General features: G+C 45.9%; 2 protein-coding genes across 2 annotated transcripts; one reads left to right on the top strand and one right to left on the bottom strand.

Moving 5' to 3' along the window:
- Nucleotides 1-9,151: 9,151 nt before the first annotated feature.
- LOC119288093 (60S ribosomal protein L22-like) lies at nt 9,152-10,345 on the top strand. The gene has a single exon (XM_037567715.1). The coding sequence runs from the start codon at nt 9,333-9,335 to the stop codon at nt 10,083-10,085; it is 753 nt and encodes a 250-aa protein (XP_037423612.1). The 5' UTR covers nt 9,152-9,332; the 3' UTR covers nt 10,086-10,345.
- Nucleotides 10,346-11,182: 837 nt separating this feature from the next.
- Nucleotides 11,183-15,228, bottom strand: LOC119288094 (protein CYCLOPS-like). Its single transcript, XM_037567716.1, has 11 exons — nt 14,554-15,228; nt 14,134-14,180; nt 13,595-13,732; nt 13,458-13,506; nt 13,316-13,368; nt 12,565-13,211; nt 12,367-12,413; nt 12,239-12,284; nt 11,993-12,041; nt 11,651-11,779; nt 11,183-11,554 (listed from the first exon to the last, which is right to left on the bottom strand). Exons 1-11 carry the CDS (start codon nt 14,746-14,748, stop codon nt 11,434-11,436), a joined length of 1,521 nt encoding a protein of 506 aa, XP_037423613.1. The 5' UTR covers nt 14,749-15,228; the 3' UTR covers nt 11,183-11,433.
- Nucleotides 15,229-16,687: the final 1,459 nt, after the last annotated feature.

The following is a 16,687-nucleotide window of genomic DNA, read 5'->3' on the forward strand; positions in this document are numbered from 1 at the left end:
GGAAACGGACCTCCTACGGTCGAAACGGGGGTCCTGTTGATCGGGAGGGGTGTGGCGTACCGCAAAACGGAGGAAACGGACCTCCTACGGTCGAAACGGGGGTCCTGTTGATCGGGAGGGGTGTGGCGTACCGCAAAACGGACGAAACGGACCTCCTATGGTCGAAACGGGGATCTTGTTCATTGGGAGGGGTGTGGCGTACCGCAAAACGGGACTCCATGGGATACTGTTCATCTCCACCGTCAACCTCCTCCAGCCTCCACGGGCTACCGTCGACCTCCTCCAGCCTCCACGGTCTCCTATTCATCCAGCCTCCACCGCGCGCTACTCCACTGGCTACTGTTCAACCACCCCTCCACTGTCTACTGTTCATCCAGCCCTCCACCGTCTACTGTTCATCCAGCCCTCCACACCACGGGATCCTATTCAACCACCCCTCCATGGCCACCCCTCCATCGTCTACTGTTCATCCAGCCCTCCACACCACGGGGTCATGTTCATCCAGAGGCAACGCCACCACTCACTGTTCATCCACCCCCCCCCCAGCAACGCTCACTGTTCATCCAATCGATCGGCTTCAGTTAGCAGCAGTAGCGAAGGAATTGCTCCATCGGGTTCAGTTAACAGCCATCGATCGATCGCTCGGGTTCAGTAATGCGTAGCCTGCAGTGCAATCACTTGGGTTCAGTTAGAGCCCAACGCCTCGCTCGGGTTCAGTTAGAGCCAACGCCTCACACACACACGCGTACGTGTACGAGAGAAACGCGCATCGCTCGGCCCCCGACCTCCCACCGTACCCACAACTCTCTGAAATTTTCCTCCCCCTCGCTTCTACCATGGTTTTTTCCGTCATGGACGGCCCAAAGAATGTCATGCAGCTGCGTCTCCGGCCTGCCCAGGACGAAAAGCCCATTTTCTGTCATGATTTTTTGTCATAGAAGTAGGAGCCCACCACATATATGATGATACCGGGTTTTGTCATAATTATCGTCATAGAAGTGTCATATGTATGACAGAAAAAAATTTTCGTTCGGCCCAAAATGTCACGGATGTGTCTTTTTTTGTAGTGAAACCCTTGTACTTGGGGGCTCAATGCCTTCCTAGCTAAGAGGAAGCATTGAAAAGTATGTCACACTTGGGGAAATTTGAGAAAAATGCTTTCGTCCACAAGTTTGGGGCCTTGCCATCCAACCGGTTGTAAGCTTCTAAGGTTTGATCCCTGGGTGTTGGAAATATGCCCCAGAGGCAATAATGAAAGGATTATTATTATATTTCCTTGTTCATGATAATTGTCTTTTATTCATGCTAGAACTGTATTATCCGGAAATCGTAATACATGTGTGAATACATAGACCATAACATGTCCCTAGTGAGCCTCTAGTTGACTAGCTCGTTGGTCAACAGATAGTCATGGTTTCCTGACTATGGACATTAGAAGTCATTGACAACGGGATCACATCATTAGGAGAATGATGTGATGGACAAGACCCAATCCTAAGCATAGCACAAGATTGTGTAGTTCGTTTTGCTAGAGCTTTTCCAATGTCAAGTATCTCTTCCTTAGACCATGAGATCGTGTAACTCCCGGATACCGTAGGAGTGCTTTGGGTGTACCAAACGTCACAACGTAACTGGGTGACAATAAAGGTGCACTACATGTATCTCCGAAAGTGTCTGTTGGGTTGACACGAATCGAGACTGGGATTTGTCACTCCGTATGACGGAGAGGTATCACTGGGCCCACTCGGTAGTGCATCATCATAATGAGCTCAACGTGACCAAGTGTTTGGTCACGGGATCATGCATTACGGTACGAGTAAAGTGACTTGCCGGTAACGAGACTAACGAGGTATTGGGATACCGACGATCGAGTCTCGGGCAAGTAACATACCGTCTGACAAAGGGAATTGCATACGGGGTTGATTGAATCCTCGACATCATGGTTCATCCGATGACATCATCGAGGAGCATGTGGGAGCCAACATGGGTATCCAGATCCCGCTGTTGGTTATTGAACGGAGAGCCGTCTCGGTCATGTCTGCATATCTCCCGAACCCGTAGGGTCTACACACTTAAGGTTCGGCGACGCTAGGGTTATTAGGAAGACTTGTATGTGATTACCGAAAGTTGTTCGGAGTCCCGGATGGGATCCCGGACGTCACGAGGAGTTCCGGAATGGTCCGGAGGTAAAGATTTATACATGGGAAGTTGCCATACGGACACCGGAAGGTTTCGGGGGCATATCGGTATTGTACCGGGGCCACCGGGAGGGGCCACCCCTCCCGGGGGGCCACATGGGCCGCGTGGGGCAGGAGCCAGCCCCTGGAGGGCTGGGCGCCCCCCCTTGGGCCCATGCGCCTAGGGTTGGGGGGGGGAACCCTAGAGGGGGCGCCCCCCTTGCTTGGGGGGCAAGTTCCCCTCCCTGGTCGCCGCCCCCCCTCTAGATCCCATCTAGAGGGGCCGGCCCCCCTTGCCCCTTCCCCTATAAATAGAGGGGTGAGGGGAGGGCTGAACACCCAAGCCAAGGCGCAGCCCCTTCCCTCCCCAACACCTCTCCCGCTCCATTGTGTGCTTGGCGAAGCCCTGTCGGAGTACTGCCTCTCCACCATCATCACGCCGTCGTGCTGCTGCTGGAGCCTTCTTCCTCAACCTCTCCTTCCCCCTTGCTGGATCAAGAAGGAGGAGACGTCGCCCGTACCGTACGTGTGTTGAACACGGAGGTGCTGTCCATTCAGCACTTGGTCATCGGTGATCTGAATCACGGCGAGTACGACTCCATCATCACCGTTCCCTCGAACGCTTCCGTACGCGATCTATAAGTGGTATGTAGATGCAAACTCACTCCCTTGACTCGTTGCTTAGATGAACTCATAGATGGATCTTGGTGAAACCGTAGGAAAATTTTTAATTTTCTGCAACGTTCCCCAACACTGGGCATGTCCCTGTTCAAGTTCCACTTATCCAAATTTGTTGACCTAGCGATGGCCTACAAAAGATTCTTCACTATCTCACCTCTAAACTTTTGATGGAAGTCTTGATATAGATGTCTAACACAAAGTATGTGTTCTGCATCTGGCCAACCCATCTCAAGAACTTTGTTTAAACCCTATAAATTTATTAAAACACTTATTAAGATAGAGAACTTGGCACACACCAATTAGCACAAACAGTTCATGTAATGAGATGCAGCCATTGGCAGATCTATAATTCGACTAATGTGGGGGCAACAATACAAAGTGTTGAGGTTTTTGAAGTAATTAGGTTGTACCAGAATTAGTATAATGGATGTTAGCATATGCATACAGTAGTGAGAAACATTTTACAAAATCTTTGTGGGGGACATGACCCCCATGACCCCCACACCGGATCCTCCCATGGATGCTGCTACACACAAGTGGCACACACCTTTTGCAGTTTTGCTTATCACCCATGATAGTAAAATGGTGATGTGTTAATGATGTTCAGGTCATGCTTGAGAGTAGTGAGGAACCATCCCAAGAAAATGTGGACTCCACCTCTACCATACCCATTGTAAATTGGGAAGATGCAATCATTTGGGTCTATTGCATCAGCTATAAGATACACACCTTTGTACTTGCTCTCCAGGTGACACCCATCAACACAAATAATTGGCATGCGTCCCTCCAAGAAACCTCTTTTGCAAGCATCATAGAACCAATATTATGATGTCATGTGATCCTTTGGAACTGGGTCGGCCTTTTCCTTGTCTTGGTTGTGTAAGCAGTGAATTTGCTCACTAGATTGCTTCTCCTCAATTCCTGTCCATAACACCATAACATAGTATGCCGTGTTTCCTCAGTGTTGCTCTCCTAGCCCTGCCTAGCTTCATTATGATAAGATAGAGATTGAACTGCTTTTGAAATTTCCTTCCAAATGTTCCCAAATCCACTATCTTATTATCTTTGAATTATTGTAGAAACATTTCTGTGAGATATCTAACTAACAAGTGTGTTCTCCATTGTACCCCCTTATAACAATCCTTCCAGTTCTATTGTATTTTGAAGCTTTGAGCTTCCAAGGACAATCTTCTTGACACACAACATTCAGTCTCTCTACCTCATTTCTTGGGATGTAAATCTTCACTTCGTTTTTGTCTGTGTATGCAACAAGTGCATCTCTTAACTTTCTCATTTATCCAAATACTAACCTTGCCATGAAGATTGGGTTACTGCTATGCATCTCTGGATTAAATGCCTTGGATCTACATTACAACTTCTCAAGCTCCTCTTTGGAAAGGTTTAGGTCATTATCATCTAAGGGCTCATCTTCCTCAAATATATTTTCTTTGTTGTTCATTTTTATCATTCAGTATTGCATCCACATTCTAAGCAAATAGGTCATCATCCCCATCTTCACAATCATAGTCACTGTAATAGAAATCCAAATCTGAGTTAGTTACACTGTCATCTTGTACTTCCTCTGTTCCCGCTGCTTCTCCTCCTTCCCATGTTTCCACCACTTCCTCTGCATCCCCTAGTTCCTCTGTCTCGCTTGCATTTACACAATTGCCGTAAGAAGTTCCCTCTCCAGCTTGACAAAACCTTGGCATTTTTTCTAAGTGTCATAACCCTTGGCATTAATAGATACCCATTAAGTATGCCATCATTGACTTCCGAGCTTGCACTCACCATTGCAACCATTGCATCAACATTGTCCACACATACAAGACCATCGACTATGTCCTTCCCAAGCAAGCACTAGTACACCTTGATTAAGTGATATGTAGGGTCATATTCTAACCTAGACAAGTACCTTAACTGTCCCCACTGACCATGTCTCTGCATGACAGTAGTCAAACACATCATGTGGGCATCTAATGTATGATTTGTTTGTCCCTTGTCCTATGAAAAGTTCATTATGCTCAAACTCAACTAAAAAAATATATGTCTTTTTTCTCCATTAGGAAATGCACAAATTGGGAAGATGCACTTCTTAGTTCACATAACGGTTACTTCTAAGTGCAACATGTAATGTAAATCACTACAACAAAGCCCACTTTGTGAACTTACAATGTGCTCGACATATGAACATATGAACATGTACCCCAACATCTCTTGTAAAACACTACAACGTATCAACATATGAAAATGCACTAAGCATATTTCAAACATATGAATTGCAAATTATTATAACTGACAATGCGGTCAACAGATATATAAACAAAAATCCAGTTCCGATATGAACTGCGCATCTCCATAACTCACAATGCACTGACAAAAGCACTAAACTGAACCATGCATTGAGCATCACCTGAAACACACTCTTTCCTCATATTACAACAATTAAATCCACTCTTTTCTCATATTATAACAAAATAATAATCAAAATCAAAATCCACTCGGTGCCAATATGCATATAACTGAATAAATGTCACTCCATTATCTGAAATTACAAACTGAACACAAGAACACACAAATTTTCCCCCAAAATCCGCATCACTAAATGAGTTTGCTTTCCCTCCCAAATCCCCTCCAAGCATCACCTACATCGATGCCTTCTAAACTACCTTCTTGTTCCCCTAAACCCCCTCTTATAAATGCCCCCAATCCCCTGAAAACATCACCTACGTTGATGCCTTTGAAACTACCCTCTTATTCCTGCCAATCACTTCTTATAAATGCCCTCCCAATCTCCTCAAAACATCACCTGCATTGGTGCCTTCGAAACTACCCTCTTGTTCCCCCAAACCCTCTCTTATGAATGCCCCTCAATCCCCTCAAAACATCACCTGAACTGGTGCCTTCAAAACTACTCACTTGTTCCCCCAACCCCCTCTTATGAATGCCCCCCCCCAATCCCCTCAAAACATCACATAACCATTACACTGCACTTATCTTCCCGTCAAATTCCATCTACAAAAAACTCGTTCAAGGTGGGTTTGAACTCCCGAACTCGCATCCAACCACGTAAGCCAGCCAATGCTCTTGGTTGATAGTTGGCTCCTTATATAACTAAATTACCATTTAGCTCCAATTTATATACATCCATGAGTTGCCTAAACATCAGCAAGCCAACTACATAAGAGGGTAAAGTGTGGCTCATCTATATCTGTACCAATATAAAAAGACCTAAAGAGGCAGATCCAACAAACCCCAGCCGTCAAATCAGGTCAATCCAACGACCCAGGTTGCTCCAATGATAAGCGCTCAACATGTTTAATGTGCAATTAATATCATACCAAATATTAATGCCAATGCTAATTACATAATTAATACGCAAATAACATTCTATCTAACATTTATGTGTAATTAATATATCTAATATCAACGTGCATTGCACATACACATTTACTAGTTTATTCAAGAAACAAAGGAATCCACTCTACAATATGCGTGTAAAAGAAAAAAGACCCAATGGAGAAATCAACTCCACAAATCATGATGCCCAATGCTGCACATGCCAATAAAAGAATAGAAAGAAAGACATGGTGGAGAATTAACTTCAAAATTATCTCTGCCGATGTTGTCATGACGCACCAATACATGTTTTGATAGACATATCAATTATTTCTCCCCATGCACGCGCGTTTTGCTAGTAACTATAAGAACGCCCGTGCGTTGCAACGGGGCCATATTAACTTTAAAAGTTCAATATCAATTCTGTTATATTTAATATTCTCATACATATTAAGTGATATTGACGACCTTTTTTACCATCAAATTCTCTCACACACACCCTCTCCCTCCCTCTTCCTCACTCTCTCTCCCCCTCTCCCTCACTCGGGAGGTGGGACGAAAATAAACCCGGAACGGAGACTACCAACTGAGACATTAGGAGTAGAGATTATTTAGTTGATAAGAATAAATAGAAAACGGTGTTAAAAAGGAGAAACATATTAGAATACATTGAAGAACCAAAAGGACGATGTAAAAGGGGATTCGCCCTGCCCCCCGAGCCTTGCCACCGAACTGGCTCAGGGGTCCAGTCCCCGCGCGGTCGTCTTCTCCTGTTCCCCGAGCCGCGTCGCTACAGAGCCGGGCTCCTGCCCGACCACCTCGCTGGCATCGAAGGGGAATGGATAAGGGTGACGCCCTTCTTTCCCTGTCCCCATGGCCTCACTCCTCCTCGACGTCCCCTCCCAAATCCACTTCTCCTTCTCGCTCGCTCGATCCCGTCGATCTGGACGAAGTCAGACACCACGGCCACCATGACCGACCCCGTCCACATGGCCACTGCCCTCCCTGCGGGCTAGGAGCTTATCGAGCAGCTCTGAACGCCTTTGCTACTTCGTCTGCGCCAATGAGATCAAGTCCAGCACCCCCGCATCGACGTCGCAGCCGTCTTCCTCAACCTTGGGCCACCACGACATTGTCGTTCAATCCGCGCCGCCCCGAGCTCCCATGTCTTCCCCTAGGGCACCATTGACACCGCCATGATCTCCTCTTGCCTTTCCCCTGTTTCCCCTCTCGTTTGCTCTCGTTAGGTATTTCGCCATGGCCGAGAACCGCCGTCCGCCATGGCCATTGCAGGGGTAGCCACCGAGCTCCTCGGAGTGACCCCGTGGCACATGCCCGCTCCTATGCACGCCCATGCCCGAGCCTGCCGCTCTTCTTTCGCGCCCGCGGGGCCACTCCCTCTCCATGCGCACGCCCGTGCTACACCGCGTCGGTCGCACCCGCCGCTGCCGTCGCGCTTGCCGCAACCACCGCACCATTGTGCCCCCGCGCGACACACACCCTGGTCGCGCGCCACACTCTCGCTGGCTGCGCTCACCCTGTTTGCTGCCGCCTATCCTTCGCTCGCCCCGCTGTCGTGCCCCTGCCTCGTGCCGCCTCCAGTCGTGGCCATCTTTTGCCGGCCGCCCCCTCAGCCACGTCGGCCGCATCTCTACCCTCCACCGTCGACCGCTCACCTCGCCTGCTGCGTGTTGCTTCCTGCTGCTATGCGCTGTTCTACCGCTGGTACGCTAATGCGCCATGCCCTCGACACCGCCGTGGACAAATGTGGCGGAGGGATTGTTAATGAAGTACGAGAAGGAGGTGGAAGAGAAGGTGTGGAGAGGCAGGAGGTCTAGGGCGGTGTCACCTGGCTGTGGTGGAGGTGTTTATGCGAGAAGGAGCCGGAGTGGAAGGAGAGGTCACAATTGGAAAGAATCGCAAAAAAAATCATAACCCGGAGATCTCAGTTCAAAAAAATATGCTAATATCGATGTAGGGGTGATTTCTTTCAATAGGTGGAAAACATAGAAAATATTGGTTGTTATCAAGGAAAGGTAAAAATTTAGAAAAGTTAGGATTTTTGAACTGATTTCTATGCAAATGGGGTTTTATTGTTTGGTAACGTGATATCAGTACCTGCCCGTTTGTGACGTGTCTGATTAGGAAAGTTTGCAAATGTTAAGAAACTATTTATTGGGAGGAAAGTTGTGACGTGTCTGTTATTTATTTCCTAAAACAAATTTCACTAATAAGAGAAATCGATTGATTTAGATAAGTTAGGAAAGTTAGATTAAAATGTATTATCCGTTTTGTGAAAATCTGTTATTTGTTTCCTAAGACAAATTGAACCAATGAAAGAAATCGATTGATTTGCATAATTTAAGAAAGTTAGATTAAAATATATTATTTGTTTCCTGAAAATATGTTATTTGTTTCTCAAGACAAATTGAACCAATAAAAGGAGTCGATTGATTTGCATAATTTAAGGAAGTTAGATCCGTGATTTGTTATACGTTAGGAAAGTTCTGGTTGTAATAAAGAGTGGAGAGAAAAATAAACCGATAGACCAGGGTGGGAGGGGGTTGTGGGAGGAGAGACGAAAAAGACCAGCGAAAATAAACCGCGGACCAGGGCGAGAGGGGGTGGTGGGAGGAGAGACAAAAAAACCAGTGAAAATAAACCGCGGAGACGATTCACCAACTCGTGCATTAGGAGTAGAGACTAAAAAAGTAAAGGTAAACATTTTTTTTTGTCTACCACAAATGAATACACGATTTGGGTAAGAAAAAAAATATGACAGCGGGCCCACCTGCAGGGAGAGAGAGCCGGATAGGTGAAGGAAAGCTTCCGAAGCGGGGCCCAGGCCCATAGACAGGAGTGGGAACGGGAACGGCCTGTCAAGGGGGCTCCCGCCATTTCCATTTGGCGCCAAGCTTTTTTACCGCCATTTTGTGGCGCCAATCCCACCTCTCTCTGCCACGCGCGCCTCTCTTCCACCTATAAACGCCCTCACCGGCCCCTTTCTCTCCCATCCACCCCCTCCGCCGCAATCCTCCCTCCCCACCGTCATCCAGATCCACAGAGCAGCAGAGAGATCGCCGGAGCATCAGGCCGAGGAAGAAGACAGTTCAGCCAGCCGGATCTCAAGTCACTATGGTGGTCGCGCTCGGCCCCGGCAGGTTCTACGGCGGCGGCCTCCCGCGCCCGCGCGTCTTCCCCGGCGACCGCGTCGACCCGCCGGCGCCCGTCACCGACGCGCTCCTCTGCTGGGCCCGCGACGCTCACTGGTCCATGGGCGGCCTCGCCGCCAAGCGCCTCCGCCTGCAGGGCCGCATCGAGGGCAACCTCGTCAAGCTCCGCCGCACCGCGCGCCGCGACGCCAGGGTCTCCGCCAAGTCCTCCAAGGCCAAGGTCCGCGCCGCCGGGCACGGGCCCGCCCCTGCCACTCTCGACGACGCGCTCGGCTCCGACGACGACGATTCGGAGGACGAGGCGGAGGTCGCGGCCCAGGAGAAGGCGATGCGGCGCGAGGTCGTGGAGGATGATGAGGACTCCGAGTCCGGCGAGTCGGAGGGCGAGGGGGTGCCGCTCGTCACCATCGCCGCCGCCGCCAAGAGGAAGCGCGTCAGGAAGCTCTCCGACGAGTTCGACCGCATCGCCGCCGCGCAGCTGGAGGGCGGCGGGAAGAAGAAGCCCTCTGCCGTTGTTCAGGCCAAGGCCCCGCTCAGGAAGAAGGCTTCGGGTGCTGCGGCGGTTCCTGCTCCGGCCGCTGAGGCGCCGGCGAAGAAGTCGCTGAAGAGGAAGGCGGTGGCACCGGCGGCTGTGACAACGGCGAGGACCTCACCGAAGAGGAAGGCTGCGGAGGCGCCGGCGGCAAGGAGGACCTCGCCGAGGTCCAAGCACTGATGGATAGGTGCTCGTTTCCATTTGCAATCCCTGTTCTTGGATCTAGCGATTGTGGTGTGATCTCGGAGATGCAGTATGCTGTGTGTTCGTCGAAATGCTTGAGTGGAATCTGGTGTCATGCTTCCATGTCTGAATCAAATCCCTCTAAATATATGTCATGCCATGTTTCTTTCTAGTAGTATATTTAAATCAAATCCCCTGAAAGTATTGTCAGATCAGCTCTGAATTATCCTGAAATAATAACTCCTGTTTTTTTGATATCTGAAAATCTTCACAATTGCGGTATTGAGGTGTGGTCTTGGAGATGTTTCATTTATTTCTCTATCTGAATCAAATCCTTAAAGCATCGTCTTATCAACCCTGAATTAGTTCCTGTACTGAGATCTGAAAATGCTCAATGGTGTTTCTCACATTTTGTTTATCAGTTCAGTTGAAGCTATCTTGTGAATTGCAAAATGAATTCAAATGCAACGCCCAATCTATTGTTGCTACTGGGATCTGAAAATGCGTTTTCCTTGTTTATGTTTGATGCTACTTCTATTAACATTATGTTTGGGGAGGTCGAAGCATTATGATTGAGGTGTGACCTTTGAGACGCAGTGTGTTTGTCGAATGCTGGAATGAAAAGTAATGTCATGTTTCTTTCTATATCTGAATCAAATCCCTCCAAAAATATGTCTGATCAAACCTAAAATATCCTGAAATAATAGTTCCTGTACTGAGATCTGGAAATCTTCCTGAAATAACAATTGCTGTATTGAGGTGTGGTCTTGGAGGTGCATTGCTGTGTGTTCATTGAATAGTTGAACTAAGTAGTGTCATGTTTCTTTCTATATCTTAATCAAATCCCCCAAGTACTGTCTGAACAACCTTGAAAGAATATAGTAGTTCCTGTACTGAGATCTGAAAGTGTTTGATGCTGTTTCTTACATTTTGTTTACCAGTTCAGTTGAAGCTATCATCTGAATTGCAAACTGAATTCAAATGCAATTCCCAACCTGTCGTTGGTGCTCAGATATGAAAATCTCGTGTTTCTCGCCTATGTTTGATGCCACTTCTAGTAACATTCTCTTTGATCAGTTGAAACTACTACCATATGAATTGCAATCTGAATTAAAGATGCAATTACCAATCTGTTCTTGTCGGTACTAGTACATGTTAAAGATTACAATAGGAACATAGAACGAAATGAATGGTACATTCAGACCATCAACTATAATTGGGTGTATATCTGTATCTAGTGAGCAGGGACTCTTTCCAAGTCCACTGCTATTAGTTTATAAAGCAGGAAGTGCTAGGCCAAGTCCGCTGCTATTAGTTTATAAAGCAGGAAGTGCTAGGCCAGCGATCATGCCGTGGAGTCAGAGGCCATTCGTTCAATCTCCTCTATCAGCCTCTCCTTCTCTTCCGCCATGTCCTCGTTTTGCTTCTGAAGATCCTCGATCTGCTTCGTCTGTTCTGAATCCTTCCTGCAATGACATCAGATATTTGGGATAATTGGGCAATCTGAAGTAAACTCAGGCTAGTGAAATCATGGCAGGAATGCCACTTGAGATTGTACTCACCGGTTCATGAATGACAAGTTAAGCTTTAGTGACCTGACCTCCTTCTCTAGGTTTTCGCAGCGCTTGAGCACCGCTTGCATGTCTGTTGGTATTACCGGGGTTGAACTTCTTTCCTTTGCTTCTGCCATTCTGGACCATAAAAGTTATTAATAACATGATCCAGGTTCTGGTGTTCAATATGGAATGGTCATTGAACTATATAGAACTTTGATTAAGAGGAGTCCTACAAGTATCATTTGGATAGGGGCACATGCCTTTTTTGCCTTTTGGTAATCAATCATATCAGCAGGAAAACATATTACATATAAATTAAATGTATAATAACCAAATTGCATAACATACTTGCGTGTGCGCTCAACCCTCCGTTTCTTCGTAGGATCTCCTCTATCACCTGCAAAAGTTTACTAGTTAGAGCTTTTGGTGATAAATAATAGATGACGTAGTACAATGCAAGGTGGAACGGATTATCTTTCAGTAGCCCTATGTTTCATCTAATCTACAAGCATGTGTCTAGAAAGAACTTTTTGCAGTCATCATATAAATGTCGAAGATTTGGTGTCAAATAGGACATCCTGCTGTTCCATTTACCTGCTTGTTCTGATGAGATGGATCCCATTCGTGTCAGGGCCACTCTCTGTCAATGAGTAAAACGAACAGATTAGCATATGCCATGAGAGGAAAATTTTGACGTTTCTGAAATATGAATCAGGTATCACCTTTCTTTCATCCTTCAAATTATCTTTTAGTACCTTCTCTCTGTAATCTGCGCATTGTTGACATTATACATTCAGTATTATGATAACGGCAATTCTATAATAGATCTCAAGAAATATGTCTTATCCATTGTACTGCCTAATAGATGATCATGTATGTGACTAAGATATAGCTTGGCGATAAGTGTATTGTTGAAGTACCTTTGCCGTTTGATCTGCAGTCAGCTGTCCCATTTGCAACATTTTTCCTAGTGCTCTCACACACAGACAGTCCTTGCCCCATAGGACGTAGCTCATCACACACTTCAAAACCGGCTGACTGAGCCGTCAGAGCATTAGACGATCCACTCTGTGAAGGTTCGCGAGACGCTGCACTGATCCAAATCTGGCTCGCGGGGGCAACAAAGTTCTCGGCATTTGGTTCCGTGGGCCTCTCGACTTCAGGAAGCATCAGGGAGTCCTGAACATGTCCATTGGTCACCAAGGGGAACATATCTGTTCCTCCAAGAATGTTGTGTTGAAACTGCTGGTTGTCGTAAAACCCAAAAGGGTTGCCATGCGGCATGTCTCTGTTTGCAGGGCTACTGAGCTTCTTACGCTCGAGCGTATCCTTGAGCATGCTCACCACTGAGGTAACAGTATCTTGCGCAAGCATATGAGGATTGTCCAAGGGGGACGTCGATGAACATGAAGGAGATACAAATGTCGAAGTCTGAAGTGGAGTGCTGCTCATTGGGGCACCATTTGCTGCATTTGTGTTGGTAAAATCTAGTCTCAATTGGTTTGCTGCTCTCATAGTTCCTGTAGTTATCGGTGACACGTTACTCTGCATCGCAGCATACCGCCTCCTGCAAAAGATGGCCGGGTTTGAGAAATAATGGAACGAAGAATCATAAAGGTGTGCTACAGAAGGTAATAATGCACATGTAATAATTGGTGATTCAATTCATGCCTCAGTTCTGAAGATCTGCTTCTAGTCATTGGTTGAGTGCAGTGAAACCAGGTCTGCTTATGAACAAATACCGCCTTTTACCCATTAGAATATTATCCATGTAGGTGTAATAATCAAGTAACTGGATGATGGGATAGCTAACCTTTGCCAAAAGTAGATCACTTGCTTGCATCCCTTTCTCTGCTGCATTCCTGGTGTACGATAAATAAACAAGTTGGTATCGATTTAGATTGCATAAATCCCTGACCATAAATGATGCTGGTTCATAAGATACATTACTTGAGTGGTTGCTGGTTATGGTTACTCGCATATTCAGGAGGAACTGCACAATTCTCAGGGATCAAGTTGTCGGCGAGAAAATTTTGCCGAGCAATGTCATGTTGTTGATTAGGAAAGGCACCTGCCTCTGATGACAACCTGCATAGATATAAGTTGTTATGATGTAGCACTAACAGTCAGTTTTTACATGCCGTGTCGTGCTAATGTCTCTTGGTGCAAAGTTCAGCATCCTTTACATGCTAGATAGAAGAAAGAAGTTCCATGCACATGCAAAATTACAACAAAGCATGTCTGATGTATGATTCCTAACTATTACTTGTTTTGTAGGTGCTTACTGTATTGACACGTGTAAGATTTGGATGCCCGAGGTTATGTACTTCCTCTCGATTCAGCTTCTTTTGCAAAGCCTTGGTAACATATTCAGTTGCTGAATTGATTATATAATTTTCACTTTATGTAAAACAGTTATTTATTCATCAACTCACACCTGCACATATCACCCAGTACAATTAACCCTGCACTCTTTATCAGCATCATACCTAGATGGTTGTCGAGGCCGATTATTCAGGTGACTAAAGCCTGGAATCTGTGAATAAAGAATCAAGAACTTTAGGTGATAGATTTCAAGCAAAAAGATCAACCTAGCATAATAAATCATCAGTATTAACTCCAAAAAATTTCTAGGATTTCACTTTTTTTGCTATGTAAATTTAAACAGTAAATGACTAGTGAGTGATCTTCTTAAGTGAACGGAATTTTCTTCTGAAAAAGATATAGGTTTCACTTTTCATGCGCGGAGAGTGAAAAATGGCAAGAAAGTTCAACTTCTTTTTCTCGAAAAGGAGAACACGTCAAGATGATGCTGGTCTTACAATCCGAAAACCCCAAAAGAGAGACCCGGAGGAACACAAAGCAAATGAAAAGCAAAAGAAAGTGCTTGAAACTTTGGGAATTCTTGCCTCTCCATTCATGAGCCAGCTGTTGAACAACTCCTCGCTGTCTTCTCTGAAGCTCTGCGACATGTTTCTGAACCCCATCATTTCCATGCTCGGCGGCGCCGCCACTCCGATCGAGTTCTCCATCACCGCCTTGAGGAAGATCTCCTCGCTGGTGTTCCTGAACAGGTCAGACAGACCCCGGCCCTCCATCTCCATGAACTCCTCCTCAGCTCACCTTACCTCACCTCACCTCTGCCGATGATTGACTGAAATAGTTCTGAAAAGCTGTCTTAGTACCAGTGCACTTGTAATGTGTGAACTCAAGCAACCATAGTGGAACAAATAAGATACTGTAAAATAGAATCCCACCTAAAACACTCGTTAAACTAAGAAAGGGTACTTGGCAGAAGAACTCAGGCACATTAAGACACTAAGCTAATTTTAAAAAGCGATAGCCTGACGACACTAAACTAACTGATTGAGGTATCTTCCCTGCAGTCAGAGGCAAAGATTCCATCCTTCTCATTTTGTCTCATCAGTGGAAAGAACTGGGCTCTGTAGAATTTGTCCGCTTACGCGTCGAAGAACAGGTGTACCCTAGAAGGAGGCTTACATCAGGCAGGTATGTACACAGAAACCGCAAGCTATTTCAGAAGGATGCTCTTTTGATCATGGTCTGCAAAATTGCAACACAAAGGTCAGACAAATCTTCTATAGGTGCTCATGGAATATTCTTTTTAAGTGATAGTTTTTTCTCCAAGTCATCAAACGTTTCTACGATTGGTATTATCATTGTGTTCTTAATTTTTCTTTTCCCCAAATGGTTTAATAAAATAGCAATTTGCAGCCAGGGGGTGACAGCATCAACGATGACGCATGCTGACATAAATATAATGCAGGATTTGCAAGAAGTGGATGGCCAGTCCCCAGGATCTCATCACAGGCCTACAAGGCAAAACAACTCTCATCTTGTTTAGTCGTTGATGCGTGTTGGTTGACGGGCGCCTTGACGGCGACGGCCTTCGGGACATTTCTGCTGCCACTGTCAATTACTTATTATTGCTACTAACTAAACCACAACTGTATGATTGGGCGGGTAATCAGCAAAACGCCGTGCAAATTGCCTGTTTTAAAGTAACTGCAGACATATTAACCGGTGCAGAAGAAAGTAATAACATGGTTACGCTCACTGTCAAAGTAAAAGTATGATATTACACTGATACTGATCTTAATGGCCCCATTGCCATTTAGAGGAGGGCTTTGACCAAGATCTCTATCGACCGTCCATCCAGATACGTTCATCACTGATGGCGAGGCTTCTTTAGGTGGCGTGCCAGTGTCACCGGCGATCGATGCCGCGGCGGCTGCAGAAGAGTATCATTGAAACAGACTTCACCTATGTTTATAATAGCTGTTGCCCATTGCTGTGATCGCTGGCAGCCGACCCTGCCGGCGCACGGACGCGCTTCGCCGCTAATGGCCCGGGATGATTGAAGAAATCTTTTCGCAGAAAATTTCTTACCGCTGGAGAAATCTTCTGAGCAAGTGATGCAAGAACAGATAAGAAAAACTGGATTACAAAGTTCAAGCAAAGATTCCATTCTTCTCATTTTGTCTCATCAGTGGAAGAACTGGCCTCTGAAGAAAAAGGTGTACCCTAGAAGGCTTACATCAGGCAGGTATGAACCGAAAATCGCAACACAAAGATCAGACAAATCTTGTATTGGTGCTCTGGGAATATTCTTTCTAGGCACTATATTTTTCTCCAACATATCAAATGTTTCTATGGTTAGTAGTACAACTGCATTCTTAATTTCCCTAATGGTTTAATATAATACTCCCTCCGCCCGTCCCGAATTAGTTGTCTTAGATTTGTCTAGAGACGGGTGTATCTAGACACATTTTAGCGTTAGGTACATCCGTATCTAGACAAATCTAAGACAACTAATTTGGGATGACTCATTGATGATCCATGCTGACATAATATAATGCAAGATTCGCAAGAAGTGGATGGCCATTCCCCAGGATCTCATCACAGGCTTGCCTACAAGGTAAAACAACTCTTATTATTACCAACTAATTCAACTGTAAAAGTTTAAAAATCTCCCTGATGTGGTAATGCATACATCATCATTTCACTGACGATTGGGTTAAA

Source organism: Triticum dicoccoides, chromosome 4A (assembly GCF_002162155.2).
Source record: "Triticum dicoccoides isolate Atlit2015 ecotype Zavitan chromosome 4A, WEW_v2.0, whole genome shotgun sequence".
Taxonomy (NCBI): Eukaryota; Viridiplantae; Streptophyta; class Magnoliopsida; order Poales; family Poaceae; genus Triticum; species Triticum dicoccoides.